Raw genomic sequence first — 19,557 nt, forward strand, 5'->3', positions numbered from 1 at the left:
TAACCTTCAGAAATTTATACGCTATAAACTTTTATAGCCGTCATATTCTTTTATTGCGCCGCACCGCATTGAATCCTCTTTCCCCCTCTCTCTCTCTCTTCTTTTCCGTCTTCCTCTTCGCTGTTTTACGACAGTCGGCGGCGGCGGCGGCGGCGGCTTCTTCCAACGCATCCGCATCCCTCATCAGCCCCCCCTCCTTTTTTTTTTTTTTTTTTTACCCGTGAGCTCGAGCTCGAGACCCCCGGTGCGTGCAGCACATCCTGCTCCTCTCGTGCTGTTTGTTTCCGCGTTTGAAAATAGGAAGTGAGCACAACAACTGACGTGAGAAAGACGAAGCAGACGAAGAGGAAGAGGAGGGGAAAAATCAGTCGGAGCATGACTGGCCCGAAGGGAGAGATATTATCGGACTTTTTTTTTTTTTTTTCCTAAAGCAAAATAAAATAAAACTAATGACACAAACCGTGGCTTGTTCTGACCTCTGAGTCCACTTGCGGTTTTCACAGTTACAGGAGAAAATAAATGCTGGAAACCTCATCCTTCCTGTGAAGCTCCAGTCATTTATTAATTATTATTATTTTTTATTTTTTTTACTGTAGCAGATGTATGTGAATCGAGAATGCTACATGGCTGGCAGAGGCGAGATTTGGTCCAAACAAATCAGAAATCTGTACAAGGGAAATGAGTAATACAGACATTTTGGGCGTGATTTCTTCTTCTGTTTCTTTTTCTTCTAGCCGTCTTCTTCTTCGTCTACTTCAAAAACATGAGTATTTTAAATCGTTTATTTTATTTTATATTAATTAACAGTTGTAAAATCATAACTCAAAAAAATGTCAGCATGACTCTTGAATTATTAAGAATATATATATTTTTAAATTATTAATACTATTGTTGTGGTTAGGGTTAACAACATTAACATTATCAAAAAAATATTATGCCAGCAATAAATAATTAAATGTTAGTACATTATATCCTAACATCTTATTTTTTTAATGTATTGGAATTTAATTAATTATGAAGCAAGGGCACGTTTACATGTTAATTCTTGTCTTTAGGCATGTGATTTATTTACTTTATTTTATATTTTACAATCTTCTTTTCTTGAAAGTATGCCTGCAGAGAAGCACTGGCTGCTGTGGAAAAAAAAGATCCGGTTAGTTAGAAATTTGTAGTTTTTGTAACATTCGCGTTCTTATATTCAAGTGTATTATTATTAATATTGTTATTATATTAATATTCCAGTTGTTCTTGTTCCTTCCCTGCCAGATGCAGCTGCACCGCGTCCAGTTTTCTACCCTGCTAACATGCACTCTATTACTTATGTCTTGGGTGTTACTCTTTTAACTTTTCTTTCTTTACTTATTTGCCACAAACAGCTGCACACGCTGCTATCATTTCTGCATTTGATGTTATTATTATTTCCCCCTGCCCAGTCAGAGGCAGCTGTAACATGTGCAGAGCAGCCAGCAGCATTTGGCTCACCGTCCAACTGTTAATGAGTCCAGAATGGCTGATGCGATCTGATCCATACAGCCGTTCGCATCAGCGGGACCATAACTCTCTTTGAGGAAATTTATGAATATGAACGATATTCTCCGCTGCTTGATGAATTATAGAAGCTGTGCTGTGTAAAACAGCTCATTCGGTGGTGCGGGGACGGGGCGGGTGGGGTGGTGGAGCTGCTCCGGGCCCGCTGCGCTCTAACATCCTCTCAGAGTGCGTCAGTGAAGCCCGGTTATTATCTGTAGACTCTGTTTTAATATGAGAGGATAAAGTGAAGACATATTGGATTGGCCGCGTTCGCCAGGGTTGAAATATGATTTTTTTTTTCCTCTTTCGCCAGCAGCAGCGCAGGGTTCGTCTTGTGCAGGCCATTTAGTTTCTGAAAATATCACTGAAATGATAAGGCCTGCACCTACTTTTGCGCTCAGTTAAATCACTGCACAATGAGGCAATCTTGATTTTTTTTTTTTTCCTCTCACAGTGAGGAGAGAAAGACAGAGTAGGTGGAGGTGGGTGGTTTGCTTGCAGTGGGTGACGTCTGGGTGACAATTTCAGCAACATAACCACAAGTGACTCCAGACCCGTGAGCTGCAACAACTGACTCCAGACCAATGAGTTGCACACTTGGAATTTTATTAAAAACAGGCTAAATGGAAAATGAATTACTTCTCATCCAGATCAGATTCATGCACAAATCTTGATCTTATTACAGATAGACAATGTGTTTTGATTTTCTATCTCTAGATTAGCAATATATGGAACCAAGCGGGGCTTTTGCTGATGTTGTACTATGTTGGCTTATTTGTATGCATAGAATTGTCTCACCGGTGATTTGTATGTACTTAGAGCTTGCTGTTAATCTAAATGATCTTCTTGTATAAGTGCCTAGAACAGAAAAACCTTTCTACTATACCTGGAGCTCACTCTTTGAAAAGAGTACTTTTGTAGCTACACCTCCAGTCCCCCCCTCTCCTTTAGACGTGACCGTGATGTCTCCCCTGTGATTATGCGCCTCCAAAACCAAAAATCCATTCTCGTATTAGCCTGATGTGTGTTGTTGTGTGAGGCTCCTGCTCGCGGCATTCTCTTAGATTTACTGTGCCAAGTGTCACAGCAAACACCACCTCCCGCCCCCACCCCCTCGGTGTACACTCATGTAGCCCGGGCGAATCAGCTCAGGCTGGAGGGAAGCCTGCATGCAGCAGGAGACTGGGGCCTTCTGGATTTAATGAAGCTCCGACCCCGCTAGACCTCAGAGAAGTATCACAATCATCCGCCGTCAAGTCCGCAGATGGTTTATAGGATGTCTTTGTTGGGGCCAGGGCTTAAATCTGCTAAAATCCCGAGGCCTCATTGGCTGGGCCGCGTTGGCGAAGCAGAGAGGCTGTGCTCAGACTTTGTTCACTGTTGCAGTCGTACCTCTTTCCGCCAAGGCTGTTTCCATTGCTTTAGCTGTCTGCATGCTTTCTCTGATACTACTACTACTACTACTACTACACATACAGCTGGAACACCATAACAACCCCACCTCCCACACTTAACATACAGAACTTTTATCACAGTTTTATTTAGTCAGAAACTGATATATGATGATTCACTCTTTGTCAATCAATAGTTTTTGTAAATAGCTTTGTGTAAACTCCTATATTCACAATAAATAACAACTGCAGTGAATAGATAACATAATATAAAACCATTTCACTGAGTTGTGCTGTAAAACCGCAGAGATTTATCATCCTAAATGCCTCATAGGAGGTATTATTGTTGACAAACACACTAATTTACCTCCTTACTGCAACAATATATTGTGTGCTCTGTTTTTTGCTTAGCAGTAAAATAGCTGACAGAGTGTTACTGTTCTATTGCAAACTATGGGTGTGTACCACATGGACTACTACTGGTAACACTAGAGTTCTTCAGTCAGGACTGGAGCTACCACTGAGGGCGCAGAGGTCATGTCCTCAGTAGGTTGTCTGGAGTTTTAGCCTTCTAATCCTTGAGAGTTTTTCCCTTATTTATTTATCACCGACCCTTTTGGTAAACTTGCGTGCCGGCCTTCAGTGTGCTTGTCAGGAAGGTTTGCTCAACGTCCCAGAGAACACGCTACAGTTCTTCTGAGGGTTTATCCCATCTTTGGTGTCTTCTGTCACTTCGTGTTCTCCCAGACTGACTCGATGAGATCTGGACTCTGCGGGAGTCAGGCCATCTGCTCCGTCTGTTGTTGCTCTTGTGGCTGAAGATGCCACTTTATGACTCTTGCTTTCGGGATTGTTGTCCCGCGGCAAAGCGAATTTCTGGATCCCTCAGACCCCTCCCAGATGAGAACATTTTTTTTGCACATCACTGTGTTTAGGTGGGATGGAGTTGGACTGCTTCCTGAACTAACATGACCATGTTTTTCCTAAAAATCCGGGCTATGCCCCCTTCCTGCAAACAAAACAACAACCGCAGTTGTTGGACATAGAAGAATGTGCGCAGTCACTGCATTTACAGTGACACTCCAGGGCTTGTATTTATTTATAGACACTTCTGGTCAGTTACTATTTTATCTGTGCTTTACTTTGCATTAACAGCAAAACAAGGCCATTTTTACTACTTCTAGAAGTTCTGCTCCGAGCTATAATAACTGTGAGAAATAATATAGGAAAAAGAGACCCCGCAGCTCTAATCAGACTCTGTGTCTATCAGAGTCATTTGGTGAGGAGACAAACACAGGAACCGCAGCCCCTTCACAAGCTCCTAATGGACGGATGACTACGCTTCTAATGAATGCACTCATCATCTGTGTGTGTGTGTGTGTGCGCGGTGGTGGGGGGTGTTTATGGGTTTATGACAGTCTTTTAGAGTTGCAGCCAAACAGACGCCCCTCTCCTTTAAGCTCGGGTGTACAACTGAAGAGACACATATTTTAAACACATGCTGGCTCATCCGCTTCTTTAACTCTCAGCGTCTACCCCGGTTCAGCCTCTGTCTCCGCTCTCGTTTCCCACAAAGAAGAAGAAGAAGAAGAAGAGGAGGAGGAGGAAGCGGAAGGCAGCGTTGCTCTCTCTGAACTTTCCCAATGCAGAAATAAAAGTGGTCGATCGTAAATATCCATAATGTATACCCCCATCTAGCCTACGGTTTAATTAGCAATCAGCAGGAGCAATGCAATCGAGTGAAGCGTGGTGGTACTGTAAAGTCTCTTCTTTAATAGGAATCCAGCATCAGCAGTGCCATCGCACAAAGAAACAAGAGACAACAACACAGAGGAAAGAAGAAAAAAAAACATACAAGAAGGGGCTGGAACATTTCACATGGAGGAGAGGAACACAGTGACTAGAGGTTGCCTACTCGTTAATAGAGCCTCGCTGTGGCCACATGGCTTAGATTTGTCTCGTTAAAAAAAAAAAAAAAGCAAGGGAACAATTGAGGCCATATTTTTTTTCAAAATTTTCAGCAGCAAAATACCTCCAGAAACTTTGTTTACCCAGCCAGGAGCGAATGGCACGAGAAGGAAGTCATAGTCAGGGCAGGAGGACACAGTCAATAATAGTTCAAATAGAAATTATAATTTAAATGCAGAAGCGTCGCTTCAGTTTAATCAAATCTTTCCTCTACAATCTGTCCCAACACATCAGCGGAGTCTAAACAAAGACACAGAGAGCTCATCGGACTGACATAAGAACAAGTAATTCAGACAGTCGGCACAACAACATGGAGAAAAAAAAAATCTAAAGAACATGGCAAACAAAAAAACAAACAAAAAAAAGAGGAAAATCGTCTATATTTTACAGTAAGATACCATGTCCACGGAGGACAAAACAATATTTAGCATATTCAACTCATTCCAATAAGAAAGACTAGGTTACTCACTTTATATACAATAAATTAGAAATATTTCATATCAAGAAACTTCTACTTTTTTTTTTAATTATTATTGTTTTTTTTTCTTTCAGTAAGCATTCCCCTTCGACAGATTTAACACACAAAGAGATAAACGACGAAATAACGCCTTTATTAAAAATGACGACTGACTTGAGGCATGCGCAAACCATGTAAACATTTGTACTCGTAATTAGAGGAGTCGATGCTGCTGCTGCTGCTTTATTGTGAAATTGTGGAGCTTCTCTGCTTACTTAAGACTTTGCGAAAGAGGCTAGTGTCGTAAACCCGGTCGTTAGTGCTGCAAATCAAAGTTGCAAAAAAAAAAAAAAAAAACTTAATTGGAGGCAATGCCAATTCAAGTGTGTATGGAAACATATATAATGTGTGTGCTTTTTTTTTTGTTATTATTACTATTATTTTTTATTTATTTGTTGGTGCTTGTCCCGTAGCACACACAGACACACAATAGCCAGCGTGTGTTGTTTATGATCCGTCCATAAAACTGCCACCGGACGCCATTTAAGCACCCCGACACTTCAAATAACGCCACGACGACAGGCCGGCCTCGCAACCCTCTTCGTGTTTTAACACGCAGATCAATAAAACTTCTGCATAAACTGTAGCCTAACCAGATAATAATGATCCGAGCTATTAAATTTGCACACTATTGCTATAACCTCTCGCGCTGGAATAAATACTGTTACACGTTGTCTGTTGAAATAGGCCTAAGCTTGCAATAGAATCTCTAGGAATTATATATTTAAAAGGAAAAAAAATAATAATAATCTAAAAAATGTAAAAAAAAATTGTCAGTAAACATCTGATCGCGTCAGGGTCGTTCGCTCTTTCAGACCAGGTTGCGTTTGGAAACCGCCGTTGCGCACGCTTTCTGTAGGCTATATTTCCTGAAATGTGAGAGAGCCGTTTTGCATAGCAGATAATACACAATATATGCTAATGTATGTATAAAAATAGAGCTGTTTTTTTTAATGCAACGACAAGAACCACTGCGACCAAGAAGAAAGTATAGTTGTCTGCAGGAATTAAACCTCTATTACATGCACTCACTAATGTGTGTGCACTATTTATCTTAAAAAAAAAAAATAAAAAAAAGGAACAAAAAGAAAGATTAGCAGCCGTGAACGATTTTACTGGCCAGTCTAATTAAAAGTGTGTGTGTGTGGCTTCTAAAGGTGTTTAAAGACAGCGAGTGGCGCGAAAGCATGCAAAGCCGGATTTGAGAAGAAGCCACCAAGACCGAAGTGAAGAGTAGCGGCTAATGCTGAATAAATCAGGCTTGGATTCACACAAAACCGAGTCTTGGTGCTTCAAAGTTAATCTAACTTGTGGACTGATTTATTAGAGAGAAAAAAAAAAAAAAAAAAGATCGGATGCCTCCTTTCAGTTAAGCCCTGCTAACTCGGGGTTCACCTGAAGGGGCGGGAGGGGGGGGACCATCGATAGCCGATGCGGACCGCAGCGCATAAAGCATCCGAAGATCAAGCTGAAGGCTCCAGATCCACGATATCGACAGCAGTCTAATCGGATCGCCGGCTGCTGAGTCGGGTTAACACCCCTGCCTCCACATCACTTTCAACCCCCCCACCCACCACCTTCCTCCGCCCTCTCTGGTATCTGTTCATTACTTAGGCCGACAACCAGGAAACAAACGGCGGCTGGCTGCTTGTATCAACGTCGACCATCAGGCGCTTTCTAATCAAATTCTGCCAGCAGAGAGAAACAAGAAGAAGAAGAAGGAAAAAAAAAAGGGAGAAGAAGCAAAATAAGGACGTACAGCGTGTGTGTATGTGCATCCCATCTGTTCCTCGTGCTTATTAATGGCCATGTGAAATCCCGGTTTCAGCACCTCCTCGCGCCTCCGGTGTCAGAGACGGAACTAAAAGAACCAATAAAAGGAAGAACAGTGCTTGTTTGCCCACCCCCTCCTCCTTTGTAGCATCAGTAGGCGGTTTGCTTTCTTCCCTTTCATAACGGAGCCTAATGTCAAAGCCTAATCAATAGTCTAATATAAAACCATGAGGACATAAAAGGAAACCGTCCAATCCGCAGTTTTATATTCAGTCCGACTCGTTGAAAGGACGAGAAGCCCAGGAGGATTTGTAGACCGTCATCCTCCATTAATACAAACTCAAAAGTTCCAGCCTCCTTCCATCTTTCTCGGTATCAGACGTTCTTAAAACTTGAGCTTTAACGATGTCCTCAGCGCCTGTTAGGGATCAGCAAAGCAATTGATCAGTTGTATAGATCGGCGTGATTGGACTGAAGCTCACGTGTTAGTGCCTGGAGCCTAAAACTAATTGGAAACAACAGGCGCGAGCGTATATTTTTGCAGTTTTTTTTGGGAAGGCAATTTTGTGTTCTGTTTCTAAGAGAGAAAGGGCTTCGTGTTGGATGCGTGGTGTCAGCGTGTGTCTGGATGCACGTGTGTGTTTGTTTGTTTGTTTGTTTGTGTGTGTTTGCTCGAGAGAGAATGACGACCCCCCCTCCCTCTAGTCCTTGGGTTGGTCCTTGCTCTGTTTCTTCATTTTCATCCTCCGGTTCTGGAACCAGATCTTCACCTGCCGCTCCGTCAGGTTGAGCGCGCGCGCCACCTCGTGCCGCCGGTCCCGCGTAAGGTACATGTTGAACAAGAACTCCTTCTCCAGCTCCAGCGTCTGGTATTTAGTGTACGGGCACCTCTTCTTCCTGGAGGAGCGTGCGTGCAGCCAGTTGGCCGAGGGGTCATCTGGAGGAAGAAGAAAGGAAAAAAGGAAAGGGTGGCAATTAAAAATATAATAAAACTCGAGTGCACACTCTCTCTCTCTAGCTCTCTTTTTGTGTTTACGACACCTAGAAACAACCCAGAACAACATCTCGCCGTGCGTAAAGTTATAGAACTGTGTGCGTAAAAGCTTTGCTTTGGAACACCCGACTCCGCAATTGACACTTCAGTGCGTAAACTGGGTTTACGGTGTCAACAGGGGCGCAGTTTGGACCGTGGTTGTTTTATTTTTGAAGACCGACGGCCTGCTCCCTGCAGCCTGCGTGAGGCAAAATGTGACTAACAGGACAAAATCAAGAAATTTTTCTAAACCGACTCATCGTTCAACCCTTCGAAACACATCGACTAAATTATAAATGTGTAATTAGTCGAACAAAAGCAATGCAAAATGTAAATTATTCAGAGATTTACGGTTGGTTAATTTATATTCACGTTAGCAGGTTTCTGTGTGAAGGTGACCTTCAGCCTCAACTGAATGACGACGCTCTAATGAAGGAGACAATTTTTTAGGAGAACTAATTACACAAATAAACCACGCGAGACAGCATGGTGTGGCTACGTCCATCTTAATCATAGTTCGTAACCAAAAACCGGGAGCAGATTAATTCCTTCGCTTGATGACAGAGAACACACACACACACACACACACATGCACAAAACGACACACACCCAACAAGAAAATGTTTTACAGGCTTAATACCGCTATTTTTTGTTTGTGTGAGGACGATGATCACATTGCGGCTGTCGCTGCGTCACGTCTGATGTAAAGACTGCTCCTAAATTAATAAGCGGAGGGAAATTTATGGCCCTGGCGGGATTAGAGGGGGGAATATTTCTTGTGTTCATCCTTCGCCTTTCATCGAGCGCACAATCGAGCTGCAATACGCGTTTCATTTAATAGATTGCACTGGACCCGTCTGAATACAGCAGCAGAACAATTTTCTTATAACTAAATTCATAAATTAGACAGAGGAGACGGAATAAAGAACTTTTTGCGCAAGTTAATATCAGGGAAACTCCATGTGTCGCAGGACTTGCGATATTTGTGTTCACCGACTGAACAGCTACAAAACCATGGAAAGAAAAATGTCACACAAATCTTTTTTTTTCATTGTGGAAACTTGTGTCTGAAATAGAAAATAACAACGTTGGAATGCATAAATATAAGAGCTCTGGAATTTGAGATTCCTGTTTTCAATGGAGACAAACCTTTGAATTACTGTCCTGATTTATTTATTTTTTTCTTCTTCTTCTTCTTTTTCTCACTCTCTCTTTCCCCTGCCTTGTTGTCTCTCTTGTTTGCCAGGCCACCCTGACTCCTACACCACCACCCCCCCTTTTCCCACCACCCCGCCCCTCTTTATAGCTTTCAGACCGATGTAATTAGCAGAATCTTCCTTGTTTGGGACGCATGGGTTTGGTTTAGAGCTGAAAGCTGCTCTTCCCCTCTGCAGAGAACTGAGGCATCTCAGCTATGAGGCTGCTTGCTGGGACTCTCACGGAAACGAGGCGTTTTACATGAGAATTTCGCAAAACAGAGAGACGGAGGCGATTTTTGCACAGTTTTGACTCCTTTAACAATGTTGTACTTGCAGGTATTTGCATTTAAACAACTCTTTAAACACATTAAATAGAAAAATACTTTTAAATAAACCCTTTAACTAAGAGCAAGCATTCACTGTGGTAAGATGAGTCAAACCAACAAACAGAACTAGAGTCTGTAGAATCAAAAGTCATCATAAATAGGTAAATCTTGACATGTCTGCCTTCTTTGGGAGGAATCATTTCTTATAATTGAGTATCAAGAGCAAAAGACAAATAAAAAGTGTGCTTTAAAAGCTATTAAGAACCGCTTAAAATCATTAATAGCAGAGAGGCACGCCATACAAAGCAGAAAACGAGAGGATTCTCAGATTATTCATGTTTAAAACAGCAGCTTTTAAGGGAATAATCTATATTTCACCGTTGCAATTTATCATTGACACCATCTCAGCCAGCACCGCGATTCCAAGTCTGGTGCACAACCCAAATGTGACTCAAGGAGGGGATTGCACTGTGGATTTATTGGTTAAAAAAAACAATACTAAAGCCATCCGAAGGAGCTGGAAGTCAGACTGAGTTAAACACAGCACACATGCCTAACCATCAGATGGAGTTTTGGAGCATAACCTTCGTCTAAATCAGGCCGGGCACCATTAGGGCCAAAAAGCTTCACATTGCTGTAGTGACCCTGAAGAATGAAAGATTTATCCTTGGTCTGTGGGGCAAATGGGTTAGGAAAGGGATTTGGTGTTCATATGTAAAATGCGGCCTCGGTCTAAAATGTCAGAAGGGATGATCTTATCACTCACAAGTCATGGAGGGGAAAAGACCGTGGTTCAGCTTCTTTTGACGCCAAGCAGGGTGAATTAGAATGTGTGTGTGTGCACGAAGAGCCAGTCTTTTTTTTTTTTTTTTTTTTCCTAACTGATGTTGGGTGGAGGCTTCGTCTGTTTCCAATTTCACTGGTAATATTTTACTACGTGACAATCAAACTTGCAACAAATGCAGATGACATCCATAGCAGTGTTTTCTTCTCTTTTTTTTTTTTCTCCCCCCACTGGCAAACAAAAGCAGTTTAGTGCGGAACAAGCAGCTTTAGGTTTTAAGTTTGATCAGTATATCTGCATTTGAATGAGTTCCATATTTACATGGAGCAAAAATTGCCTTTGGTTTTTGTCACAAGTTTGAAATATACCATATATTTCACCTTGTATATCCTCATTTGGACTAAAAAGATGCTGGGTTGTTTAAGTTATACTTGAGTGAATTGTCATCATCATTGTCGTAGTGCCATCTACTGGCAGCAGGTGCAATACGTTAACGATCTCCGGCTAGCAGGTTAACAAGATCCGCCTTGAATTTTCCTCAAAAGTCGCAACACCTTGAGGATGCCGCATCACGTTGCTTTATTTTCTCTTGACACCGTTGCTGTGGTGACATAGCAAATTTTCGTGTTTTGCCACAAAAAAAAGAAAATTGTGTTTTTTGCGCCATCTACAGACAACAGGAAGATGTACATCCTACGCTTCTAAAAATCAGGTTGAGCAGAAAGATCCAAGATTTAGTCACGATGACGATGCAAAATGGTGAAGATTTTCCATTTTCATCCACCATGGTGCCAATAAGCCATAAAATACTACGTGTTTTATTTTTTGAGGGACTACAAAAGCTCGAAAATGTACAAAACTTCCCACATGCATAAAAAGCAGTTAAAGATACATTATTCCTCAGAAAGTCAAACAGTGAGGCACTGGTTGAATGAAGAATACAGCAAGCTCACTCCCTTGTATAAAGCAGACTAAATCAAAGAAGCAAAGAAGTTTATTATATAATTATTATTTTTATTAGTTTTACTGGTATTTGTTGAGATGCTTCGGCAAAGAAAGGAAAACCTGTTTGGGAGAATCTTTTTGACGTCAAACTTGACCTATTCTTCATCAAAGAGTTAGATTCCCTAATGTCAATCATCTGTCCTCAGGGTTTGATTCACTAATTAAAAGCAGCACGTGAGTCGAAGCTCAAAGACGACTACAAAGGAAGCTCTCTAACAGACCGTAGCCCATATCTGATTTGTCACTACATTCTAATCAGCTGATCAATGAGTTGTTTGTTCATACTATTTGAGCCACCAAACTCTCTCCCGGATTCCACGTACGGTAATTACCAGATATGCTTTCATTTTTAAGCATCAGAGGGCTCTGCGCGGAGCACAGAAGCCCCATTTGAAATAATGAAATACAATAAATAAGGACATAAGCTAATTTCAGCTTCAAAACGTTATGAGTTTGCTGTTTGAAATTCACAAAAAAAAGAGAAGAAGACTCTGTGGACTTGGTCACATGAATGTGAATAAGCTCATGATCAAAGCCTCACCCACTCACATGTGGCCAACATTTGTACTTTATAAATTTGTAGTAATGGGTCTACAGAGAGGGCTACGACTTTTAGCATTTTATTTTTTCTTTCTTTCATTTTAATGTGAAAACTTGATCAGGCTAGTTGACTGGAATTCTTTCCCGGGCGGTTCTACGCGTTCATACACATGAGACTTTGGGTTCGGAACAAGATTGCGTGGCCAAGATGGCTGCCAGTGATGAATGCTGTATCGCACGGCCTCTGTCCCTGTGGATCTGACAGATCCCCCCCTTCTTCCCGTGTTCCTCTCACCAGCCGACTTATAGTTAGCGGCTATCATCAGTAAATACGTCCTTAATACCCTCTGGAATCAATTTCCTCCAACATGGCCAGCGTGTAGTGGATCGATTTCATCTCAGAGCAAAATAATGCTTGGCAAAGAGGAGAGGAGCGGGCGGGTGGAGGTAGAGGGGTGCGCCGCTTTTGTCACACGGTAAAGTGGGTGCTTTGCATTCCCTGTGTATAATCACCTCCAGGGCCATCCATTATCCGCTGAGCTGTGCCGCGACCGTGGCTGTCACCCAGGATGACAAACCGGTTGAGGGGTGGGGCGGGGTTGGGGGGAGTGTTGGGGTGCTGGTGGTGGTGGTGGTGGGACTCTTTCGTCAAGGAGTGAGAAGACAGATAGGATAATGATAGAGAAATATAAAGAATATAAGTGGGGAGGGTTTTAGTCTGTAGGTCCGTGTGTAGCCAGTGATGTGTAGCTTGGATCTGCACATGGATGAAAAGACTGATACTCATAGCCCATAGCCCTGCAGGATACTTTCTTTAGGTGTACGTGTGTGTCCATGTTGATAAATGCATGGAAAGAGTGACTGAAATGGCTACAAGACTGATATCACGTCCCGTCTCTCTCTCTCTCCCTCCCTTTGCAATTTCACCCTAATAGTTCCAGAAATTGACCTCTCATATATCCCAAAGGCACGTTATTACAGTTCCCGAAGTCATATTTTATCTACCCCCACTACCGCCTTCATCCCAGTGACCCCCCTTCCCCGTCCGCCCCAGCCTTTACAACCCATCTCACCCAACCACCACGAGCAACACGCCAATTAATGGGGTTGTTCACCCGGCGTTATAACTTAACAAACTTCAGGGGTAATAACTTTTCATGCTCTGCCCGGCAGCAGCGGCACAAAGACTGAAGTGTAATCTTGTAGTTTATTCTGGATGGCTGCCCAGCACCAGTAACACAAAGAGAAATCTGTAGCTGGACGCCGGCTCTGACTGCACGCGATGTTTAGAAAGGTGGGATTCCCTGGGACGTTATTCACAAGGCGACCATTTTGAAAACACGGGGAGGAATACTCCGTCTGGTTCTGTCCTACGTCATGCAGGCCGCCCACTGGAATGCCAGAACCGCAAATTATTCATCGTTGATGGAGGAAAACAAAGACTGCCCTCGGTTTCTTTTTAGAGCCATTGCTCTGTTGCTGCTTGGATTCGTTTTGCTATCTGTGGTAATAACTTCACAGGCTTCAACAACTGGTTTCAACAGTTGCACAAAGGATTTATTGCATCCTTCTCACAACTTTTAAAGATGTTTTTGAGCTTTATAAATGACTAGAAACCCTCATTTATAAGTACGCTACTTATCTTCTGCAGACCACTTTAAGCTACCCTAATCCTTTTCTTCATCTTAGATCTTAGCCATCACCGTGTCTCTTAGACCAAGTCCCGGCTACTCAAGGATGCTCTGCTCCCAATTAACACTTCCATATTAGATCTGATCAATCTTTCTTTATTAACAGACACCGCCTGTTAATGAAGCATCCAGGCTTTTAAGGTTGCTGCAATTAAACCTCTACTTGAAATGCCTACACTTGACCTAGGTCTTACCCTTTAGAGTACTCTCATTTGGGCACTTTGACACCAAAGCGTTAGCGATTTTCCTCCGGATTATTACTTTGTTTGCCTGCTCATGTGAGGTGACGACTTTTAACTGGATGTGATGTTTAGAAAGGTGGGATATTATTTGCTTTCCAAAATTTCTCATTTTCAGAAAGTGCTTCCAAAAACGGGCGCCATGATGTTTAGCACTCGAACAGCTAATAAAGCCGAACCTCTCGGAGGAATATGGCCACGGTTGAATACTACGTTGTAAGGCCAGTTTGGCACAGAGTAAAAAAACAATATGAAAGACAACTTAAAACCCAACGTGCCAGTATATGACCATGACCACAATGATGCAGCTCAAATTTTGAGAATCATTTCTTTGCCAAATAACTTTGTTCTCAGTTGTTATTTAAATTGCAGTGCATTAGATTTACTGAGTCACATCTGCTTTGTACTTGTTAGTCTGAAAGGAAAGCCTATGAAATCTCTATGAAAGACACAGTCGGACAGCTTTTTTGTCTACGACCGAAGCCAAATCTTGATCTTGTCTACAGCTTACCCAAAAGAAGCAGAAAGAAATGCAGACAGCGTGCAGCACATCGTACGCTACTGAGCTTTAGAGTTTCTGGAAGGTTTATTTTGGACTCGGCCGGGCTAGCCACCTGTTCCGTGGCTTTGAGCTAAGCTAACCGGCTGCTCGGCTTCTCTTGAAAGTGATGCCAGCCTTCTCGTCTTACTCTCGTCAAGAAACCAAGCAGACACACTTCTTAAAGTGTTCCACTATTCATTCACCTCAAGTCGGGGAAGAAAAAACCGGGAAGCTCGTAGGGCAAGCTGATCTAAGCACTTTTATCAAAGGAGACCACATTACAAGAAAGTCTGTACAGTTCCATCGCTGCAACATGACTTTTCCCAATGTGCAATTCCAACCAAATTCCCCAGAAAGCAACAGCGGCTACAAAACTGACACTGGACCAACATGTGTTGAAGTAATGATAGTTGTTTTTAACCTGCACAGAGAAATCCATGTAGAATTGTGGCCCTGCACTGTTCAAAATGGCCGCCTTGTGAACAATAGAAACAGCCTTCACTTGCTGGTTGGGGTCTCCAGCTACCTGCCACTGCTGCCATACGGATGCATCGAGGAAAAAAAAAAAAAAATGCAAGAAAAGAACTGCTGACCCTCGTCATTTTCAGAGCACTCCCAGGTTTTCCCATTTGAACAGACGAGACTTCAGACCAAGTCAGACTGGGACACACAGTGTTAGTGGTGGAAAGTCCAATAATTCAGGCTGGAGGCTGCAGGGCTCCATCCAGCCCTTAACCAGCACACTGCTCTGATGGATAGCACACTCAGATGCTGTAATAAGGTGGCTGAGCGTTTGTGTGTGTGCGTGAGAGAGAGAGAGAGTGTGTGTGCGCGGTTGTAATTTTATTTCTTCATCTGTAAAGGCCAGTATGGAGGTGGAGGCCCTTCGCATTCTCGCATGCGCACAGGCCCACACATCAGACGAATGGATCAGACTGCTCTGGCACATATTAGATTTATCAGGCGGGATTAGGGGAGGGAAACAGAGCCCGTTCACATCCAGGCTCGGTTAAAAAACACAATAAATCATTTTTAAAAAATCAAATGAATATCTCTCCGGGGAGCGCTTTTCTGTCCCACCCAAAATAAGTCAAGAAGCTTTGGAAAAGAACGTCGACCGGAGCCAAGTCCGCCAGTCCACGGTGGATGAAATGTTGTTGTTAATGCGAGTGATGATAGAAAAACAGAACAAACCCGTGTTGTACTGGCCAAACCCCAGACGGCTTTACATCAAGATGATTGCGATTCGTGACAGGTAAAAATATTATTATTATTACAGGGTGAGAAGATGAATAAAACAGCGATCCACAAGCGACTCGGCTGGCCACAGACAATAATGGCATCATTAGAGCTGAAGAATATTTGGCGCAAAGAAGAATAATTTCAATCGAGTAAATATTCGCACATCCCTGTCTGTTGGTTTGAATAAAATAAAACAAATATTTTAAGGTTGCTGTAAGAAAACTGGGTTGAAAAAACTCAAAGATTAAAAGCTTTGTTATCCAGAGTTCCAGATGTAATCAAAAGAATACATGATTTATGCGTGTACAGAGGAAAAAAAAGACCGTGCAGTTTCCTGCCTATCTTCTACAGCTGCAGAAGCTAACATGGGGGATGTACATGGCCTCATATGCAGTTATACGTGCGTTAAGGATCCAGAGTACCCCCGTCCTGACTGCCCCCCTCAGATTCGAGTCCCGCACAGCGAAGTAAATCCACGCTGCAGCCTGAGTTATGGGGCCTCTGCTCTCTTCTAACTAATCCGCTCCGCGTCTCCGAGCTGCCCAGATCACGCTGGATAATATTTTTTATTTGATTTTTTAACTTTAGGAGAAGACAGGCTATAACAAACAGAAGATCCTCTTCAGATGATTTGGGAAACAATAAGCTTGTTTATTCTTCTTATTAAGAGTGATACAGCTCCTCCTCTTGAGACCTTTTGAAAAATTACGCACCACTTGTCTCCATGTGTACACAATACGAAATGAGGGGAAGAACTACAGAACCGATGTGAAAGCGTAGCAGAGAACAGAGAGGCTCTGTGTCCGGCTGCCCACCCGGCGTTTGGACGGGTTTACCCTGGCCCATAAAACCCAATCCCAAACCCGTCTGTTCCCGTCCCGTCCATGGAGCTAACTGCTCCACATACGACTGTTTCAGTGAGTAAAGCATAAGAAAGCAGAAGGCACACACAAACGATGCTTTGTAGTGCGCACCAGACAGATTGATTGTCACACTTTAGACATTTTGTTATAAAGTGTTTGACACGAGGAGCGTTAATATTCCACGGAGCACGGTCGTTAAGTGTGCGTAACGGATATAAAGACGCGATCTACAATCTACCAGCAGTAAAAAAGAAAAAAAAAAAAAAAAAGGAAAGAAAGAAGGAAAAAAATCCAAAGCACCCACCACGATCTCCTTTTCAAACAGGACCGAAGTGCGCATGTCCTGACGACCTAGAGGTTTCCCAAACTAAGCACCTTCTCAGGGTGATGGATTGGAGGGTGAACAAGAAAAGTGGAAAATCTGACTATTTGTTTTTGTCTCTTGACTTTGAGCTGCTTTGATTATTTAAATAAAGCTTCTCACCGAGTTACCCGCGTTTTCACAGGCACTCCAACCGCTATATTTTCACACGAATGTAATGAACGAAAGAGCTTTTAAATTATGCACGTTAAATCTATACGGCTGGTTTATTTATTTTTTCCTGGTAATTGAAACTAACCATCCAGCACAGCACAGTGCAGTCAGTTTGTTTTCTTTCAGACAGAGGGATGATATAACTGTGTTACCGCAATTAAAAAGAAATACACTTAAATTATATTTCTGAGGCACTGACCCCAATGTGTTATTTTTAATAAGACAACTTTTATTACCGTTAGTTTTAATTGGGCCAGACGTACGTCGCGTTATTCTGTGCACCATTTCTAGATCGTTTTAAATGTGAAACATATTCACTGGCATTGGTTTAAGGTGATGTCACAGAATATGTTATTTATCTTTGTCTGTACGTGCCTTCCCCGAGTCCTCCGTCAGTACGGGAGCCGGCTGCTAACACATGGATGAGATGAGCTAAATATCACAGCAGAGAGCTGAAGGTGGGGGCAATTCCGCTCTCCGGCTCTTTGTTCTTGTTTTATGGCGGCATTAAAAGCATTTACAATCTCCCTCTCCCTCTCTCCCTCTCCCGCGCACTATTTCCTGCTTTAATAACTTACTTTGATCCAGGGCGTCTTTGTCCTCACTCCCTTCACAAATATCCTTATTTTCTTCAAACCCTGCTCCGGGGATGGCTGCCGGATGGTGGCTCAGCTCTCGCGCCGCCGTGGACGTCGACTCCAAGATGTACGTGGTGGTCTCGTGCTGGTGCTGTACGCCGAGCTTGGCTGGGATCTCCGCGCCGAGATGGCCGAGCTGAGGCTCCAGCTTGACCTGCCCCGTTTGGCCCTGCCCCGGGAGGGAGTCGGAGCCGCGCGGCGCGCAGTCGAGCCACGAGCGTATGCACCGTGTGTCCGCGGCGGGCATGTGCTGGGCTGGGATGTAAGGGTGGTAGACAGCGGGGAGGCCGGTGGCCCCGTGGTGCGGGCTGAACGGGCTCCAGGAAGACGAGAAGACCGGAGGCTTCGGCTGGAAGCTGCAGGATGGATACGTGTCGGGATGGGGATGCTCTGCGTGCGCAGCGCCGCCGGGCTGCCGTCCGCCCGCTGCCACAGCAGAGCTCGAGCCGGAATACTGGACGCTGGGAAAGCGGGCCGGGCCTGAGAGTTCATCGCTCTCGTGACTTATGATGGAGTCCACGTAATAGTTGCTCAAAGTCCCAGAAATGGACATTGTCGGACATTATCTGCGAAACGCCGCGAGTTCACTAAATGGAGAACAAGAGAAGAGACATTACGAGATTTTCCTCTCTTTCACTCTCTCTCTTTTTCTTCTTCTCTTCTGTCCTTTGCTCCCCCTCCCTCCTCTCTCTCTCTCTCTCTCTCTCTCTCTCTCTCTCTCTCTCTCTCTCTCTCTCTCTCTCTCTCTCTCTCCCTCTCCTTTAGCCCCCTTCCTCCCAAAGAACTTGCTCACTATAGCGAAACAAAGTGCTACAGCCTCGCCCGGTGCGCGGGGGTTTGTCGGGTCTGTGCGAGAGGCGCAAACAGATTGGCCGGACTTTTTCTTCGAGCCTGATAAAGCGTCACAGGAGCGTAAATCAATCCTGAACGCGGGCCTCTCTCTCTCTCTCTCCCTCTCTCTCTCTCTCTCCCTCCCTCTGTTTCTCTCTCTCTCTCTCTGTGTTTCTGTCTCCCCCTCTCTCTCTCTCCCTCTCCAGCCTAATAGATTGCACCCTTCTAAATAAATTGTCTTGTTTATATGCAATATGCAAAATGAACACCTCGTCCGTATATCTAGCCCGTGTATCTATGATCCTTGTCAAGCTAGAATTACATAAAACCCTTTAAATTGTGCTCCAGCTGCACAGTGTGTGTGAAATACAAAGCAGAGACAATAGCTGACAAATAAGTGGCGCCATTATTTTATCGTGTACTTTTTTCATTTTATTTTACCCCCCAATCAAAATAGTGTGATGCAAAAAAAAAAAAAGGAGGGGTGCGAATTACCAGGAGAACATCCACTCTAGTTGAATTGTGCCCAAGCAATCACTTAAATCAATCAGAGAGCGTGTATTTAAAACTCCATTAGTATAAGCACCAGTAGTCCTACACTTATGCCAGAGATGTTTTCTGTTTAAGAGTAGATAGATGGTAAAATTCACACCTACATATGTTTAATTATTTACCCGTTCTCTGGCTCTGCTCGGAAGGGGTTTCTCTGAGCTGCAGAGCCGCCTGACACTGCTTTTATTGGCAGATTAACAGTCATTTTTGTTAACGAGCTCCATTAAATCGGGTCCTGTGTGGTTATGCCGTCTTTACAGCGCAAAGTACTTCAACTACTTTTTTTGGGGGTCCGTTTAATACCATAATAAAATCCTACATCAGGGCGGCTGCCTTGGTTTTATAGGGCTGATATATGG

At 43.4% G+C, this 19,557-nt stretch overlaps 1 protein-coding gene across 1 annotated transcript; it reads right to left on the bottom strand.

Annotated features, from left to right (window-relative positions):
* Positions 1-4,674: 4,674 nt before the first annotated feature.
* hoxb9a (homeobox B9a) lies at positions 4,675-18,665 on the bottom strand. Its single transcript, XM_084570724.1, has 2 exons — positions 17,756-18,665; positions 4,675-8,116 (listed from the first exon to the last, which is right to left on the bottom strand). The coding sequence occupies exons 1-2, from the start codon at positions 18,366-18,368 to the stop codon at positions 7,881-7,883; spliced, it is 849 nt and encodes a 282-aa protein (XP_084426850.1). The 5' UTR covers positions 18,369-18,665; the 3' UTR covers positions 4,675-7,880.
* Between the last annotated feature and the right edge of the window lie 892 nt (positions 18,666-19,557).

The sequence above is a fragment of the Chelon labrosus genome, assembly GCF_963514085.1.
Source record: "Chelon labrosus genome assembly, chromosome: 21".
Classification (NCBI taxonomy): domain Eukaryota; kingdom Metazoa; phylum Chordata; class Actinopteri; order Mugiliformes; family Mugilidae; genus Chelon; species Chelon labrosus.

Coding starts and splice junctions, on each gene's coding strand:
- hoxb9a (XM_084570724.1), bottom strand. CDS start 18,368: ATGTCCATTTCTGGGACTTTGAGCAACTATTACGTGGACTCCATCATA. Junction 8,117..17,755: donor CAAAGACGCCCTGGATCAAA/GTAAGTTATTAA, acceptor TTCTTCCTCCAG/ATGACCCCTCGGCCAACTGG.